An 18,388-nucleotide genomic window follows, 5' to 3' on the forward strand; every position below is an offset into this window, starting at 1 on the left:
AACCGGTCCCGTTTACCATTCGGTCCGGTAAAACGGTACCGGTACCGGGTCGGTACTGGTACGGGATCGGTAAATTGGTACTTCTGCTCATCCCTAGGTTCAACACACTGTACATAAAAGTAAGGAACTAAAATGTGAAAAGTTAAGTGACTCTAATACGACCGGAAGATATAATGGTGTTGTCTTGAAAACGAGAGCAATACAGTTATTGAGTACAAAATAACCATAGATAATCTATTACTATACAATTGTTAATTGTTATATAAACTTATTTCTTATAGATCTCATGTTTTAGTCTACCTAAGAAATAAAAGGCCATGTTTTAACTGATCTTGCCAACTCTATAAGATAAATATCAATAGCTCTATCTTGTAATAATTATTATTGAACATAACATATTTAACACATATATGAAATTTTAACAGCACCCTATACGACATGAATAGAAAACGATAAAATAATAACACTCGGTTCTCATTGTGAACGAAAGTATAGATTATTTACAAGATAAAAAACAAAAGAGTATTCTTTTCAAAGTCGACTTCGAGAAGGCCTTCGATTGTCTAAATTTGGATTTTCTTTTGGATGTTATGAGATGTATGGGATTCGGGGTGAAGTGGATAAAGTGGATTCATTCATGCCTTAAATTGGCATCTATATCTATTTTAGTAAACGGATCCCCGACACGTGAGTTTTCATTGGGAAGAGGCATTCGCCAAGGGGACCCTCTTTCCCCTTTTCTTTTTATCCTTGCGGCGGAAGGTTTAAACATATTAGCAAAAGCGGCTATTGAGAAGGGTTTATTCAAGGGGGTTGAAATCAGGAATGACAAGGTTTTAGTCTCATATTTACAATATGCGGACGATACCATTTTTATTGGTGAATGGTCTCGGGCGAATGCTTTAAGTCTCCAAAACATACTCAAATGTTTTGAATTCGCCTCGGGTTTGAAAGTCAATTTCCACAAAAGTTGTATTTATGGTATCGGTGTTAGTCAAGATGAGATCAACCGTATGGAAAATCGTTTTAGTTGCCAAGTTGGAACATTTCCGTTCACTTATCTCGGGATGCCTATTGGTGCAAATATGAGTAAACTGAAAAGTTGGAATCCGGTTATTGACAAAATAAAAATGTGACTTTCTAATTGGAAAATGCGATCGATGTCGTTTGGTGAAAGAGTGGTTCTTATCAAATTGGTTCTTAATAGTCTTCCGTTGTATTACTCCTCGCTTTTTCGTGCCCCGAATTGTATCCTTAAATTACTTGAGAGTGTGAGGCGACCGTTTTTTTGGAGAGGGTTGGGTTCGGGTCCCAAAATTTCTTGGGTCAAATGGAATCGTGTCGCCTCACCTTATAATTTTGGGGGGGGGGGGGGGGGGGGGGGGGTGGGGGTGTTAAATATTGGGCTTTTAAAATATAAAAATCTTACTCTATTGGGGAAGTGGTGGTGGAGGTTTAAAACCGAACCCGATTCGCTATGGATAAAAATTATTCGAAGTATATATGGTTCGTGTGGTACTTTGGGGCTGGATAGCAAATCTTTTCATTCTTCAAAACCAAGCACTTGGTGAAATATTGTTTTGGCAGGTAACGAGATTGAAGCTATGAACATAAATTTCAAGGGGTCTTTCATCAAATCAATTGGAGACGGGTCTTCAACTCTTTTTTGGGACGAAGCTTGTATCAGGGGAGAAACAACAAGGACGCGATGTTGTGTGATCGAGTTAGCATGAGGTCAGAATCGTTGCGTTTTACTTGGGAATGGATACGAAATCCTTTTGGTAGAACACAAGGCGAGTTAGTTGCACTTTTGTCACTTATTTCCAATTTTAATTTTAATGGTTCGTGCAAAGATTCATGGAGATGGGCTCTTTCAAATGATGGGCAATTGTCGGTTAAAAGGCTTACTGATCTTATCGAGGAAAAAGAATTCACAAACTCTAATCCTAATTGTGAGACGATAAGAAATAATTTTGTTCCAAAGAAGCTAGAATTTTTCGTGTGGCATGCGATTCAAGGTCGTCTTTCGGTTAGGGTTGAGCTCGATAATCGTGGGATTGATCTTCATACCGTAAGATGTCCGTTGTGCGATGATGATTTAGAGACCGTATCCCACTCTCTAGTCTTTGCAAAGAAGCTATGAAGGTTTGGGATAAGGTCTTTGCGTGGTGGGGTTTTGGTAATATGTCGAATTTAAGCTTAAACGAAATATGTCACGGTAAATGTCCGGGTTCTACTTCAAGTTTTGGTAAACAAGTATGGCAAGCCGTCGAATAGATTTGCTCATACTTAATTTGGAAGAATAGGAACAACATGATTTTTCGAGGGAAAAAATGGATCTCTTCGGTAAGCTTGAATGAAATTCAAATCAAATCCTTCGAGTGGATTTCAAAAAGATCGAAAGGATGATTGGCTTACATGGCTAAACGATCCAAGTATGTATCTTAGAGTAGTTTAACCATAATGCCGTGCGGGTTTGCTATATTTGCAACCCAATTATGTTGAGTATGTATCTATATTTCGAGATTGGTGTGTTCTAGTGTAATACCCCGTCAGAATCCACTAACGGTGTATTAACTCTGGTCCTACAGTTTAATGGTCACGCCCTCTATATATGACGTTTCCAAAAAAGTATTCGCATTAAATACCAAAACAAAGTCATTTAAAGCAGTTGACATAAACGACTAACTTAAGTAAACCAAAACATTATTTAAAACAACAGTTTTCAATGCGAATATATGTTCTTAAAATACGTCATGATGAAAACATGCTGGACAACGTCCAGTACTAGCAGCTAACAAGCAATCATGACAACTCTGCAAAGCGGAAGCAATACCTCTATGGACCTGAGAAAACAACATGCAAAACGTCAACGAAAAACGTTGAGTGAATCTACAGGTTTAGCAAAACATTTCGTAAGTTAGGTCACAAGATTTCTGAAAAACATCGTAAAAATTATACATAAGCATGAGCACTTGATTATAAAGATTTAACCCTGCGGATAGCTAAAGCGCTACACGTCTTTCCTTTACCCTTTCTAAGCATACATCGATCAAGTGTACAAGTTACAACAGAATAAACACCTCGTAGGTTGAGGCGAGGTTCGTCAAACCTAACGGTACCGTCCCTATAAGTCGAGCTTACTAAAAGTAATTAATATAATCAAGCTAAGGGATTTTTGATCTGAACTCATATGTATATTGTTAAATTTATTGTGCCTAATATGTAAAACATTTGTAAAAAGCATGTTACCTCATCCCTGTAAAAAGTAGTAGGGACTGTAGACTCACCTTAGCAAAAGCACTAAAATCTCTTAGTAAAATCGTACAGTAGTCGAACAATCTCGACCGAACAACGCAACCTAGTCAAATAGGTCATCTTAAGTATACATATAGGTCACATTATGTCAACCCATAGTGTACGCAAAGTCCTAGTGCTCAGACTGACTCAATAAACAAGTAAAAGTCAACTAGTCCAAGCAAGTCAACAAAAGTCAACCAAAGTCAACTCAAAAGTCAACTCGGTCAAAGTGGTCAACTAAAGTAAAAAATCTCAGTAGGTCATGCAATCATGATCAACATGTCAAACCTAAGTCAAACAACATATTACAGTTCATAGTTTAGCAATTTGCACATTCGCAGTTCATCGCATGTCCTTAAAATACGCGCATCACAGAAAGAAACGAGTATAACTCTTAGCACATAATTAAAGAAAACATGGAAAACTTCAGATCAAAAATAGACTCAAAATCAATTCCAAAAAGTCTGACCAGGGCCTCATATGATGTCTACAAGTCAGGTTTCAGAAAAGGTCTAGTTACAGTTTACCAAATCAATTTCAGCATGCGCATCAGTTTTAGAACATTTCTCATTAAATATTGATAATAGCTTTTGAAGAGCGGCCAATTGAAGATGACTCAAAACACTCCAAAGTTTTTTTGATAAAATAATCAAAGACATTAATTTAGCCAATTTGTACAGATTTGCCAATCTTTACAGACCCTTCAGTTTTAGTCAACAAACAGACATATCATTTGGTCGAGCTTATAACTCATGGTAAATCATGTTTTCAGAAGTTAGCATGCAAATGAAATACATCAAGGAACATATAAACTAACATATTCCAGAAGATCAAATCTACTTCACTCTAGGTCAATTCGTTTAACTTTGAAAATAGATTCAGCACACTATAAAACACGAATCTTCGTTTTGACATACTGAGAGCATTACAAAAGCTTTTGACGCAAATCTTAAGTCTAACATGCATGATATTTCACAAAGAATACAATACAACATATTTCAAAAGCTAAATCTCAAAGTATATAACTCAGAAAATTTGGATTACAAGTAAAACCTAAGCAAAACTTCAATCTAGCATATCTTGAGCATACGATAACGAAATCATGCTAAATCAAAGTCCAGACTTATTAATCTTTCAATGCCTATTCATCTAGATAACATACAAGATTAGTATATAAACCAATTTTATCAAATTCATAAGATATAAATTCGTGATACATGCAAACAACATCAATCGAGCAATTTAACGATAAACGACAACTCTATACATCATCAATTGAGCACTAGACTTGATTACACCATGTAATTGACAAAAAAACTGATTTATAACAATTAGGGTTTGCAAATATACCTTAGAATCACAAATTGCAAGTACGTACGTGTAGAGAACGACGATAGGAACAACGTTTATGCTTAAGATTTCTTCTAATTTTGAGTTTTGGTGTGTGTGTGTGTGTGTGTGTGTGTGTGGGCTGCAGTCGACGAGTAAGGAGGGGAGGGGGAGAAGCAATCAGCCAAAAAATAATAGGGTTTAGGGATAAGTATTAGTGTTAAGCTTCTATATATACTCCAAGGTTAGGGCCTAATCAAGCTACTAGGGATCCAATAAGCCAAACTAGAGTCCATTAAGGGATGATGGGGTGGTTTCGGCCGAATGGCCCTACAAGGGGTGTTCTGGCCTCGTTTTGCTTAATTTCTTGTACTCGTGTGGTCCGTTTAGAGTGTCGTTAACCGTACCGGGTCTCCGGAACGTTAACTAGTCGTTGAAAAAAATCACGGGTTTAATTTACTAAATAAATAATAAATTAAATAAGTTTTTCTTAAAGTCAATAATTATTAAAAGTAATTATTTTATCGTGTTTTGGGGTTCCGTAAACTGAAAAGCTTTCTAGACGATTAACTTAATCGTATCGTTTTCTAACTATTTCGTTATCCGAAACAAGTTCATAAATTAATATAACATATTAATTCAAGTAATCCAATAGGATCAAGTATGCATTTAAATCTATTAAACACATAAAGTTCTACGTGAACACCGTTAAATATTTAACGAACAAGTAACGATAGTAACGGAAAAAGTCGGGTTGTTACATTACCCACCTGTTATGAAAAATTTCGTCCAGAAATTTTAGTGCACATCCGCCGTAGTAGTCTCCTCGGGAAACAGTTGCAGATACTTTTGTCTCATCTGATCTTCACGCTCCCACGTGAATTCTGGTCCTCTACGGGCGTTCCATTGAGCTTTAACTAACGGGATTCTGCTTTGCTTTAGCTGCTTGACCTCCCGGTCCATGATCTCAACAGGTTCTTCAACAAAACTAAGCTTAGGATTAACTTGTATCGCATCCAAAGGAATTACCAAACTTTCGTCTAATAAGCATTTCTTCAAGTTAGAAACATGGAAAGTGTCATGAATTTCGCTGAGTTCTTGCGGTAGTTTCAATCTGTACACTACCGGTCCAATTCTCTCGGTAATCTCAAATGGTCCAATATATCTCGGACTTAGCTTGCCTCTTTTACAAAAACGTGCTACACCCTTTCAGGGTGAATAGAATACCTTGTCTTGTGTAACACTAGTTCCCTTAATCCACCAAATCTCGGTACCCAAATTCTATCTAAGAAGTATCGGGTTCCATCTTCTCGAATGACAAACTTCTAGTCCATTCCTCTATGGGACTCAGTAGTAACGTTCTCTTCTTTCAATGCCTCTAGTTGTGCAACGCGAATCTAAGAAGTAAGGTTCGTTCGGACAGTCATGTTCAATGCTCTAACTCAGAGAGGTTTAGCCTTTTCTTTCCTACTCAAGGCATCTGCAACGACATTAGCCTTTCCAGGATGATAGCAAATCTGGCAGTCGTAGTCATTCAATAGCTCTATCCAACGTCTCTGCCTCATGTTAAGCTGTTTCTGGTCGAAAATATGCTGTAAGCTTTTGTGATCGGTGAAAACAGTGAACATAGTACCATACAAATAGTGTCTTCACATCTTCAGTGCAAAGACCACAGCACCAAGTTCTAAATCGTGAGTTGTGTAATTCTGTTCATGTACTTTCAACTGTCGTGACCCATAGGCAATCACTTTCTTACGCTGCATTAACACGCAACCAAAACCCAGTCGTGAAGCATCACAGTAAATCACGAAGTCCTCATTTCCTTCGGGCAAAGACAAAATCGAGCAGTAGTCAACTATTATTATTATTCAAATATCTTTACGGGATTAATTACATTACATATTTATGCGAAATACGTGTCTTAATAAAAGATTGTAACGTAGGCTTTTATGACAAAGAAAATAGTAGTTGTGATGAAATTTAGAAGAGGGTGGTGTGAAAACAAATGTAGTTCATTTATTCTGACCAAGTTAAGTATATCAATATGTTTGTAAAAACAACAAAAATTTTCCTAGTCAAAATTCGTGGTTCAATGGGTCATTAATGAAAGGACCCGTTCATATACATTATAAACAATTCACAATAGTTGATTACATCGCGAGGTATTTGACCTCTAAATGATACATTTTACAAATATTGCATTCGTTTTTTAAAAGACAAACTTTCATTACATCGAAAGTTAACAGGCATGCATACCATTTCATATTATATCAACTATCAATGACTTAATAATAATCTTGTTGAACTCAACGACTCGAATGCAACGTCTTTTGAAATATGCCATGAATGACTCCAAGTAATTTCTTTAAAATGAGCAAATTCACAGCGAAAGATTTCGTTAATACCTGAGAATAAACATGCTTTAAAGTGTCAACCAAAAGGTTGGTGAGTTCATCAGTTTATCATAATCAATCATTTCCAATTATATAATAGACCACAAGATACTCATATTTAGAAAACAATATGTGCAGGTCTACTCACTGCTGTAAAATCATTCATATGAAGAACACCGGAATCTCACCAACGGTAGCTAATGCATCGTGCAATGCAAAAATTTCTCACTGAGGGTAACTAATACTAAACAATCGGTAGCTAATGCATCGTGCAATGCAAAAATTTCTCACCGAGGGTAGATAATGCCAAATAATCTCATCAACGGTAGCTAATGCCTCGTGCAATGCAAAAATTTCTCACCGAGGGTAGCTAAAATGGTAGCTAATGCATCGTGCAATGCAACAAAAATTTCTCACTAATAGTAACTACTAAATCGAACCATTTTGGTAGCTAATGCATCGTGCAATGCAAAATTTTCTCACCGATGGTCGATAATACAATCATTATAAAAGTCGAACCTCTGCATCCAAATAATTCTATCATAGAATGTAGTTTTTAGTACTTGTGTCTATTTCGTCAAACATTTATAAAAGCAGTTCATGTATTCTCGGTTCAAAAATATATCTCAAAAGCATTTAATAAAACAGTTATAAAACAGCGCATGTATTCTCAGTCCCAAAAATGTAAAGAGTAAAAGGGAATCAAATGAACTCACAATACTGTATTTCGTAGTAATTATGCATATGATGGCATTGAACAAATGCAAGGTTGGCCTCGGATTCACGAACCTATATTAAGTGTATATATAGATTTGTATGTTGGTTAATATATGTCTACAAATTAGGTCAGGTCATAGTGTATCACAATCCTAATGCTCGAGATCGATATGCAAAAGTCAACAAAAGTCAATTTGACCCAAGATGATTTACAAAATTTTATTCATGTTTATTATATAACTTAAATAGTCTTTTTATATATTTGAATACATTTATCAGATTTTATTAGAGTAAAAATAATACAAGTCATTTATTAATAAATAAAAATTTATTTTAAAATTTATATTAAAATTTATATATGTTAAAAATATACTTTTATATATCTTAAGTAATATAAATTATGAAGTTCAATTAATATCGTAAAACTATAGTGATATGTATTATTAATGTAATTATATTACGCGTGGTAAAAATATCTTTGTATCCCATATTTATTTGAATAAATAATATTGATAATAATAAGTAAAAGTTTTATTATAATAATAATAATTATTGTTATAACAATATTTATATTTATTAATTATGATATTAATTATGATAAATGATAATTCTATTCATGATAATAATAACGATACTTTTTAATATTAACAGTAATAATAATAATATTTTATAAAGATAATAATTCTATTCAAAATGATAATTAATAATAATACTAAAATGATAATAATAATGATATCTTATAATAGCAATGATATTTCTATTAAAAATGATGATTTTAGTAAAATGATAGTTTTAATATTAATAATACTTTTAATAATAAAAATAATGATAAAAATAATGAAAACGATATTTTTATCTAAATCAATGTCTTCCTAATTGATTTGATTAATAGCTTTTAGTCCTCTTTTAGATCGCATTCATAATAATGATAATATTAGTAGATAATATTAATATTAATAAATATTATAAAAATATTTATGATAATACTAATAACTATTTTAATGATAATAATAATAATAATAATAATAATAATAATAATAATAATAATAATAATAATAATAATAATAATAATAATAATAATAATAATAATAATAATAGTAATGATAATGTTAATAATAATCTTAATGATAATAACGGTAGTAATACTAATAAAAATGACAATTTTTAATAATAATACTTATAACGATAATGATATTGATAATAATAATAATAATAAAAATTAGATAATTATAACGACGATAATAACGACGATAGTAATAATAATCATTTTAACAATAAATATACTAAAATTAATAATAATTCAGTTGACTATATCTTTTAATCCGTTCATCGAAATCACACGAGTTCTAAATGAAAAGTTCTTAATTTTTCGCTAGCTTTCCAACGACATGCATATCATATACCTTATCTCAGTAGCATATGTATCTAATTCAGGATTCAACATAATCTATCTAACGACAATATCAAACGTACAAGCATGCATAATCCTATATACTCGAGCACTAGTCAGGGATACACTAATAATATATGAAAGTTAAGTTATGAGTGCTCACGTATCAATATTGTGATTCAATATTGCAGGAAAGGTACGTAGACGCAACGGAGATGATAAACACTAGATTAACCTTACGTGCTATACCCCTGATCCATACCCATAACCTCCATAGCTATAACCCATAATTTCCTTAGCTCTATCCCGCTCGAAGGACCCATTATTAAATTACTCGAACAGCACTCCGTCGTAGTATTTTATGTATAAATAATACTAATACTACTAATAATAATAAGATTAATAATTATATTAGTCTTATTAATAATAATAATAATAATAATAATAATAATAATAATATTAATAATATTAATATTAATATATATAAATATAGAGAGAGTAGAGATTGAGAGATGGAATGGATTCGGGTACCAGAGTGATCGAGCTTTATAGAACCTGACCACCATCTCCTTGCCATGCGATCGCATGGCGTAGGTGCCTTGGGTCCATGCGATCGCATGGGCTCCCTTGGCCAGCCATCTTCACCCAATAACATTTACCGACACTCTTTTAAATAATAAATATAATTAATTAATTAATAATCTATATAATTAATTACATATTATATAATATTTACGTGCATAGTTAACTTATAAAATTAGTTCCATTGACTTGGACATTTTCAACTGATTAATGTTCCGGTTTCAGTTTCTCGAACGCACGTTCGTACGCTTAGAAAACTAACACTTTACGTTATGCGACGTGTACCTTTAACAAAAATTAGACTTAAACATCGATGAATCATATTATAAAAAATGTAACTTATATATTTGAAGGTTGTGGTCATTTACTTCTTTAATTCATCATTTTCATTGTTCATCAATGTGATAATATTAATTAAAAATTCAAAACGTTTTTGTATCCAATTAAAATCTTATTACATTGTAATATATATATATATATATATATATATATATATATATATATATATATATATATATATATATATATATATATATATATATATATATATATATATATATATTTTAAAAATAAAAATTGTACATTTATATATAGTTGAAATATTTATATAATATTTAGTTTTTCAAAAACAATTATATTTCCAAGTATAATTTAGATCGTTTACGTAATAGAAATATTATATCATATAACATTTTAATTTTAAAACTTAAATAGATACAAATCATTTATGTACTAACGTTTTAAATATCAATCGCATCACTAAGCGAGTGTTACTATCGTGTACTTAACTAATTTGAAAAACATATATATTTAATGAACACGTTTTAAATACTCGTTGCAAGTTATCTATATATTTTACAACCAATATTCCAATCTCATGTTTAATTAATCAAAGACATTTTAAATAAGCAAGTTCTATTATATCGAAAAGCGTTTTCGTACGTTTGAAAACTACATCAATTGATTACTATGTAATTTAGTCTTCCACTAATATTTGTCTAACTCTCGTTAATTGACATATTTGTTCTTACTTGTAAATCACTTTACCATTTTCCGAATATTGTTAAAATGGAAAGATTTCTCAAATCAATGTGGACCTCTCAACAGAGACTCGTAATCATAATTCAATGTATCTGATAATTCAATCATTTGATATTATCTTTTAATTCCGTCGATAATTATTTTAAATATATTTTGAAACAAATACGTTCATGTAAAGTATTATACGTCTAATACTTTGTTAACGTTTTCATATACATATATAATCATATCAGTTCATATAATGGTTCGTGAATCATTGGAATTTGGTCGAGGTTAACTGAATGTATGAACACAGTTTAAAATTCTTGAGATTTAATATTACAGACTTTGCTTATCATGTCGGAAACATATAAAGATTAAAGTTTAAATTTGTTCGGAAATTTTCGGGTCGTCACAGTACCTACCTGTTAAAGAAATTTCATTCCAAAATTTGATTGGGATGGTCATAGCTGACAATAAGTATGTTTTCATGACTCTTATGAGTTGGAAATTAGAGTGTTATTGTCATTAAGTAATGTGGATAAAACAGTTTATTTATGTGAAGAGTACGAGTGAAACTATCGCAAAAGAGTGAAATGAGTAAGTGTAGATTCGTCATATCTTTTGACGTAGATAGGATTGATTTTCGGAGTTCAAGGGATTTGGAGAAAATCTTTGTAATAAGATTTGATTCATCGATAATCAAGGAAATTAGGATTCGCTTTAAATGCGATCATCTGTCTCGATTGCTCTGTCTGAGATTTCACTATAAATTCACCCTCTTCTTTCCTTATTTCCACAGCTCCTACTTTCTATTCTTTCCCCCTCAATTCATACTTTATAGCATTTGTCAATATGCTCCATCCAGTTCTAATTCTTGACATACTCCTAACTTTCATATCTATCATTCTTCTTTTTCATCTGCCGCCAGAAGAATCTATTCATTTCTACTATACTCTTAGTTTTATAGTGTTTTTAGTTCTCCCGTGTCTTTATATTGCTATATACATCGATATATACGGTTTGTAATTTCTATGTTTTCATTGGGTTTTATATCTTCCTTATATTTCGATGTCCCTGCTTCTGTCTTTCTATAATCATCGACATCCATAGTTAATGCTTTCTCCTATTTGCTGCGATTTATGCTCCAATTTCTATTTCGGAGCTTCATTCTTTTATTTTCTCTTCCTGACTTTAAGTCAAGCGAATAATGGTCCAGAACTCATAGATATGAATTTCGGAATGAACATAATTAATGTTCTAAGAAAGAAATGGTAATAGCACAATCTGACTTGACAAATTACCAGAATTCAAGGGAAAAAAATAGGACTATCAAGAAAATATGTTCTTGATATATTTATAGGTTAGATAGAATATAAGAGTCGTGTAACATGGCACATGACGACGTTATAGTCTGTGAATCATCATGTTTCATTAGAAGCTCAGCATGACTGACCGTAATATAATCACGTTGATTAAGTGTCATTATATTATACTAACTCATGCTTAAGTTCCCAACACTTCTTCAAAAAATATTCATATTTTAAACTCAAAAGTTTTCAGAATATAGAAACTAAACAGTTTCCTTACTGATAGCGCGAAGAGATAATTGATTTCAGATAATAATAGTTATGAAGATATTTTCAGAAATATCGAGGATATTTATAATGAAAGATACGATGATATCTTAGAATTTCTAACGTCGATGGATGAAGATGAAGATTTGTCCGTAAAGGTTTAGAGTCAGGAGCAAGGTATTCGTTAATGACTTCAGTAGACACTGAATCATTTGGATTCTTTGAAGGCAGGTTTAGTCTTTGTGATTTGTCCACAGCTTCTGATATGCCATTAACGGACGGTTTTATTTGTGCGGTGTCGTTAGGTCGCAGGATGTCTGATTCGGTAGCACACAGTGTCTACGTTTATTTATATTTTGCGGGGCCTAAATTTACTTTTACTTTCTAAGGTGTAGAAGGTGTAAGTTAACCTAGTGTCGTTTTTTATGCTGATTAACAAATTGAAGATCAAGTGGATAATTGTCATTTAGTTAAATTACCTGGATAAAAGATAGTAGTTGATTTTAGCTAAAGGTCCTAAATGCAGAAAAGTAAATAAAGTGGAAGGATATCCGGAGTATGCAGATCAGGGAAATTTTGACCAAGATATCAGTATTGGGTTAGGGAAATGTAATTATGCTTATGTTAAGACTATGCTTGGAATGATGTAGATCTGGTTGGATGAGCCAATTACACAGAGCTACTTGTCTCTGAACTCTCGGAGTTCCCTTTGAGCAGTGAGAAGTATGTCACTTGGTCGTATAACTGAGGTGTAACAATATCTCAGAGGTTATCCTCAGTAGAGTACTAGGTTTATTAGTGGGTTGAGCTCTAATCCTAACCCTCGTTATCAGTTTAGGTAACTGAATAACAAGGTGCCGTGTTGATTGAACACTGATCACAAACGGAAGGGATCCGTCAGTTTAAGTTGGCAAAATCTTAAATGAAAACTAACAACCATTCCATCATACTAATGAGATCACAACAATCTAAACATTATACAGCATTACAGTTAATATACTAATAGTAAAGCAAATAGAAACCTAATGAATACCTAAACAGTTGATATGACTAAGACCTAGGGCAACAATCAAACAAGAACATGCAATAGGCTTGGGTCATACAGTAAAGGTACTAACTAGATCTTAACAGCTCCTAAGAGGTCTCTTCGGAACAGTCAATAGGCATACTAGGTCATTCATGTCTCAATTCCTAAGTTCCGTATCCTAAAAGTGCATTAGATGCCTCTCGGGAACTCCGGCCATACCGAGTTCATAGAATTTTCAGATACAGTATAACCAGGGGTCTTAATCATATGAAGTAGCTAATTTCATATAGGTGGACAAGTCCTGATCACAGCCTAGGTTGGTCAATCCTTAAGATGCTAGCATACAAATCTATCAGACTTCCTAGTTCAGTATTATAACAGTAATCGTAATAAATTAACATAATTACGCTAACCCAAACTTTTATCATGGCAACATATAGATTAATTAAGCTATCATGGCAATATCGAATCGCATTATTAAACATAAAAAGTAAGAACACATGTTCAATACAAAAGACAAGCATTTCAGATAAAAACCTGAAAAGGCCGGAAAAATCTGCCCGAGATCGCAGGGACTCGCCGGGATATCCTCCGAAAAATAAAAGCTAAGCTAACTACTACTAAAAACTAACTAAAAAATTGAAAATATGAAATGAATTGCAAATTGAGTGTGTGTTGGAATGGATAGAGAGATCCCTTTAAATAGACCTCATTTTCCCCTGCAAACGGCTGGCAAGCCGTATGGCAGGCCGTATTTGGCAAGCCGTTTGCAAGGCAATCCGTTTCTTGGGGCCGTTTGTTGGACCGTTTGGCAGGCCGTTTTCCATACTGGCAAACCGTTTGGCAAGCCATTTGGCAATCCGTATGGTAGGCCGTTTTTGGTGCCTGGTCAGTCTTGATTTACTGGATCGTAACTTGATTTCTTGTCTTTCACCATTTTCGCTCTAGAATCTTCGTTTTTGCTCCGTTTTACTTGATTCTTTTTGCATCGCCTTCGTAATTACTTAATCTACAAAATCAACTGAAAAAGCGATAATTTTGCCGACAAAGTTTAATCTTTATTGTTTTAGGGCTTAATAATAGGGATAAAAATGTGGCTTTTTTCCCGATATCAAATACCCCACACTTGGCTTTGCTTGTCCTCAAGCAAAAAGCGGGAATATAAGGATCTTTCTAATAGATTCTCCCTTACCCCACCCGTAGATCTTTTTATTATGCCTTCATCAGAAGTCGGCACATCTTTCAAAAGTATTAGAAAAAGTTTCGAGCTTCGATGATTTGGTCGCTAGATTTCAATTGCCATAGTGGAAAAGGCGTACTTTCCAACTCTCAGATGTAGAGTATACATGATCAGGCTCCTCACTAGCGGATCACTCATATCACTCAAATGTTTAGGGTATCATATTCTAATTTTGTCGCTCAGAAGCCAGTCGTGTAACAGTTCTCATCATAGGCTTGGTAAAACATCGATATCTCCACCGGTTAAGTAAGGATGGCACTGATCTTCTTCCTAAGCATTCTTTCAAGAGGAAGACGGGTTATAGGGTTTGTTTGGAAATTTATGGTTCGGTGAAAGGTATCCACATCTTTTGATTTTTTAAGAGAATTGATAGACTTTGATTCTTCAGAGTATCCATTTTGGATAGAGAACGGCTTAGAATTCCGTAAAAGTTTTCTTCGAAAGAGACGGATTTTGCTAAGACTTTGTCTAGAATTTTCTTTTGCTCTTCCAGCTTTCTTCTTTAGGGCATCTTCTCGGGTTTCTTTTTGCCTTTATTAGAGACTTTGCTCTAGAGACTTTGCTCTTTCAAAATCATTTTTTTTTCCGGCGTACCCTTTCTTCATAACTTTTGTCTTTCGTTCCTGGTGCCCAGAGAGGAAGTGATAATCCACTGAACATAGGTCTTTGACCTATCAAAAACAATCAGGGGTTCGGAATCTTTCAACTAGTGCTTTTGAAGCGAATTTGATCGATCTATCTCTTTATTAATCTCTGGATCTTTTGATGAATGGAAAGGGAAATGAATGTTGTATTTTGGGAGTGAATTTGGGTTGAATATTTCTGATTCATCAACTCTTTATGTGAGTTGGTCGGTTTAAATTGCGTGGAGTGGAAACGGAAACGGATGGCTTTTCGTCTTCTATATTCAGAATAATTTCGGAAGGAGTGATAAGGATAAAAAGGAACATATATTTCATAGCAATATCCCTCCTAAATAATAGGTTTTCATTTGTAATTGTATTATATTTTCATTGTAATTGTTTAAATAAATAAGTGCGAAGACAAAAGGCGAAAACGAAGATTTGAAGACACAAAGGTCCAAAAAGTTCAAAAGTACAAAATACAATTAAAAAGGTTCAAATTATTGATGAAGAACGTCTAAAAATGACAAGAGTACAAGTTACAAAACGCAAAGTACAAGATATTAAATTGTACGCAAGGACGTTCGAAAATCCGGAACCGGGACATGAGTCAACTATCAACGCCCGACGCAATGGACCAAAAATTACAAGTCTACTATGCACAAGAATATAATATAATATATGAATAATTATATTAATTATTTATATTTTATATTTATATATTTATTATGTCGACAAGCTAGGAGCCAGAAGTTTGTGAGCTGGATTTTCAAACTCCACGACTCGCGGAGTTTGAAGGCCAAAAACTCCACGACTCGCGGAGCAGCCAGATTCCAAAATGCCTATAAAAAGCCACGAGCTTCTGCAGTTTTAAATATATATAAAAATAATAATAATAATACTCTGTAATAAATAAATAAATAAATATATATATATAATATATATAGTATAGGGTAGTTTTATATTAGATTAGTTCGGGTTATGTAAAGGTTATCTTACGGGTTTTTAAAGTCGAAATTCTGTCCGTGTAACACTATGCGATAAATACTCAATGTAAGTTATGTTCTCCTTTTTAAATTAATGTCTCGTACTTAAGTTATTATTATGCTTATTTGAGCCAAAGTAATCATGATGTTAGACTAAATATTAAAGACGGGGTAATTGGTCTTTGTACCATAATTGGAGTTTGGACAAAAGAACGACACTTGTGGAAATTAGACTATAGGCTATTAATGGGCTTTATATTTGTTTAACTAAATGATAGTTTGTTAATTTTAATATAAAGATTTACAATTGGACGTACCTATAAATAACCACATACACTCGATCGGTCAAGATGAGCGGGATATTTATATGTACGAATAATCGTTCATTTAACCGGATACGGGAATGGATTAATAGTCTAAGGAATTATTAAAACAGGGGTGAAATTATGTGCAAGGACACTTGGCATAATTGATAACAAAGTATTAAAACCTTGGGTTACACGCAGTCGATAACCTGGTGTAATTATTAAACAAAGTATTAAAACCTTGTTACAGTTTAAGTCCCCAATTAGTTGGAATATTTGACTTCGGGTATAATGATAATTTGATGAGGACACTCGCACTTTAAATTTATGACCGATGGACTATTATGGACAAAAACCAGACGGACATATTAAATAATTCAGGACAAAGGACAATTAACCCATGGGCATAAAACTAAAATCAACACGTCAAACATCATGATTACGGAAGTTTAAATAAGCATAATATATTTTATTTCATTTTTCCTCGTACTTTTATTTATTGTCATTTTAATTATTGTTATTTATTTTATATTGTTATTTAAATATCGTCATTTACTATACGCTTCGCTTAAAATATAAATCGACAAACCGGTCATTAAACGGTAAACCCCCTTTTATATATAATTATATATATTTTGTACAAATATAAATTATTTAAAAATATAGTGTGCAGTAAGCCCGCTCCCTGTAGAACGAACCGGACTTACTAAAAACTATACTACTCTACAATTAGGTACACTACCTATAGTGTTGTAGCAAGGTTTAGGTATATCCCATTTGTAAATAAATAATTAAAACTTGTGTAATTTGTATCGCTTTTCGTATCAAAAATATAATACTATCACGTACCCCCACGCTACCACATCAAGTTTTTGGCGCCGCTGCCGGGGACTCGGCGAAACGCTATATTTTTAATTTATTTTTGTATAAATATATTTTTATATATTTTTAAAAAAATAATTTAAAATTTAAAAAAAAAACAAAAAAAAACGTTTTTTTTTAAACTCCACGACTCGCGGAATTTGCAGGCTTAAAACTTCACGACTCGCGGAGCCGCCCTGACCAGCCTGACCAGAAACCCTATTTCGCATTAATTACTGGGTATTATTAATTATTATTATTATTTAACCCTAATTACTTTATTATTATTATTTAGTTTAAGTTTTTAAATTAATTAGTTATAATTAATTATATTTAGTTTTAATATATAAAAAATTAATACTTTTATAAAATATAAAAATAATATTTTTTATAAAAATAAGTAATTTTATCACTTTTTATAATTTGTATCCTTTTATTTAGTGTAATCGTAATATTTTATATATTTTTCGTTCGCAATTAGTTTTAAAATTAGTTTTTCCGTAGTTATTTTATATGTATAGATTCTTAGGCTTTGCCGTAAAATCCCTTAAGTGCTATTTCTTTAGACTAAGATTTAGGTGCTTTAGAATTTTGCGACGATTTTAAAGTTTTAGTGCCTTTTAAGTCACGACTCGCTACTTTCTTATTTTTATTTTTCGACGTTTTTTGACGCGCATTCTTTTTCTTTCTTATTTCTCGACGCTTTAGTTTTTAGGACTTAGAAATTTTCTCTATTTCTTATCTACTATCTCAAACGGAAAGAAAAATTATTTAAGTGGTTAAATTAATGGACGTTGATAATTTTCTGCTTCGTAGTAATAGTTGGATTTGTTAGTGGCTGAGTTGTGAGCTTCCGATTTAAAGGATTCTGGCTCCCTGCTGCATCTTTTGGCTATTCGAAACGTGGGCAAAAGCAGAAAAGTCTATTAATTGGACAACTTATATAAGTTTTTCTATTTTTATAACTAATAGGATAATTAGTAAATGCACCACATTGTAGCTAAAATTTGGCCATCGAAATAAAATGGAAAATTTTGA

At 32.7% G+C, this 18,388-nt stretch overlaps 1 protein-coding gene across 1 annotated transcript; it reads left to right on the forward strand.

Annotated features, from left to right (window-relative positions):
• Positions 1-599: 599 nt before the first annotated feature.
• Positions 600-1,136, forward strand: LOC139848727 (uncharacterized mitochondrial protein AtMg01250-like). The gene has a single exon (XM_071838433.1). It carries the CDS (start codon positions 600-602, stop codon positions 1,134-1,136), a length of 537 nt encoding a protein of 178 aa, XP_071694534.1.
• The last annotated feature ends 17,252 nt before the right edge of the window (positions 1,137-18,388 follow it).

The sequence above is a fragment of the Rutidosis leptorrhynchoides genome, chromosome 5 (assembly GCF_046630445.1).
Source record: "Rutidosis leptorrhynchoides isolate AG116_Rl617_1_P2 chromosome 5, CSIRO_AGI_Rlap_v1, whole genome shotgun sequence".
Classification (NCBI taxonomy): domain Eukaryota; kingdom Viridiplantae; phylum Streptophyta; class Magnoliopsida; order Asterales; family Asteraceae; genus Rutidosis; species Rutidosis leptorrhynchoides.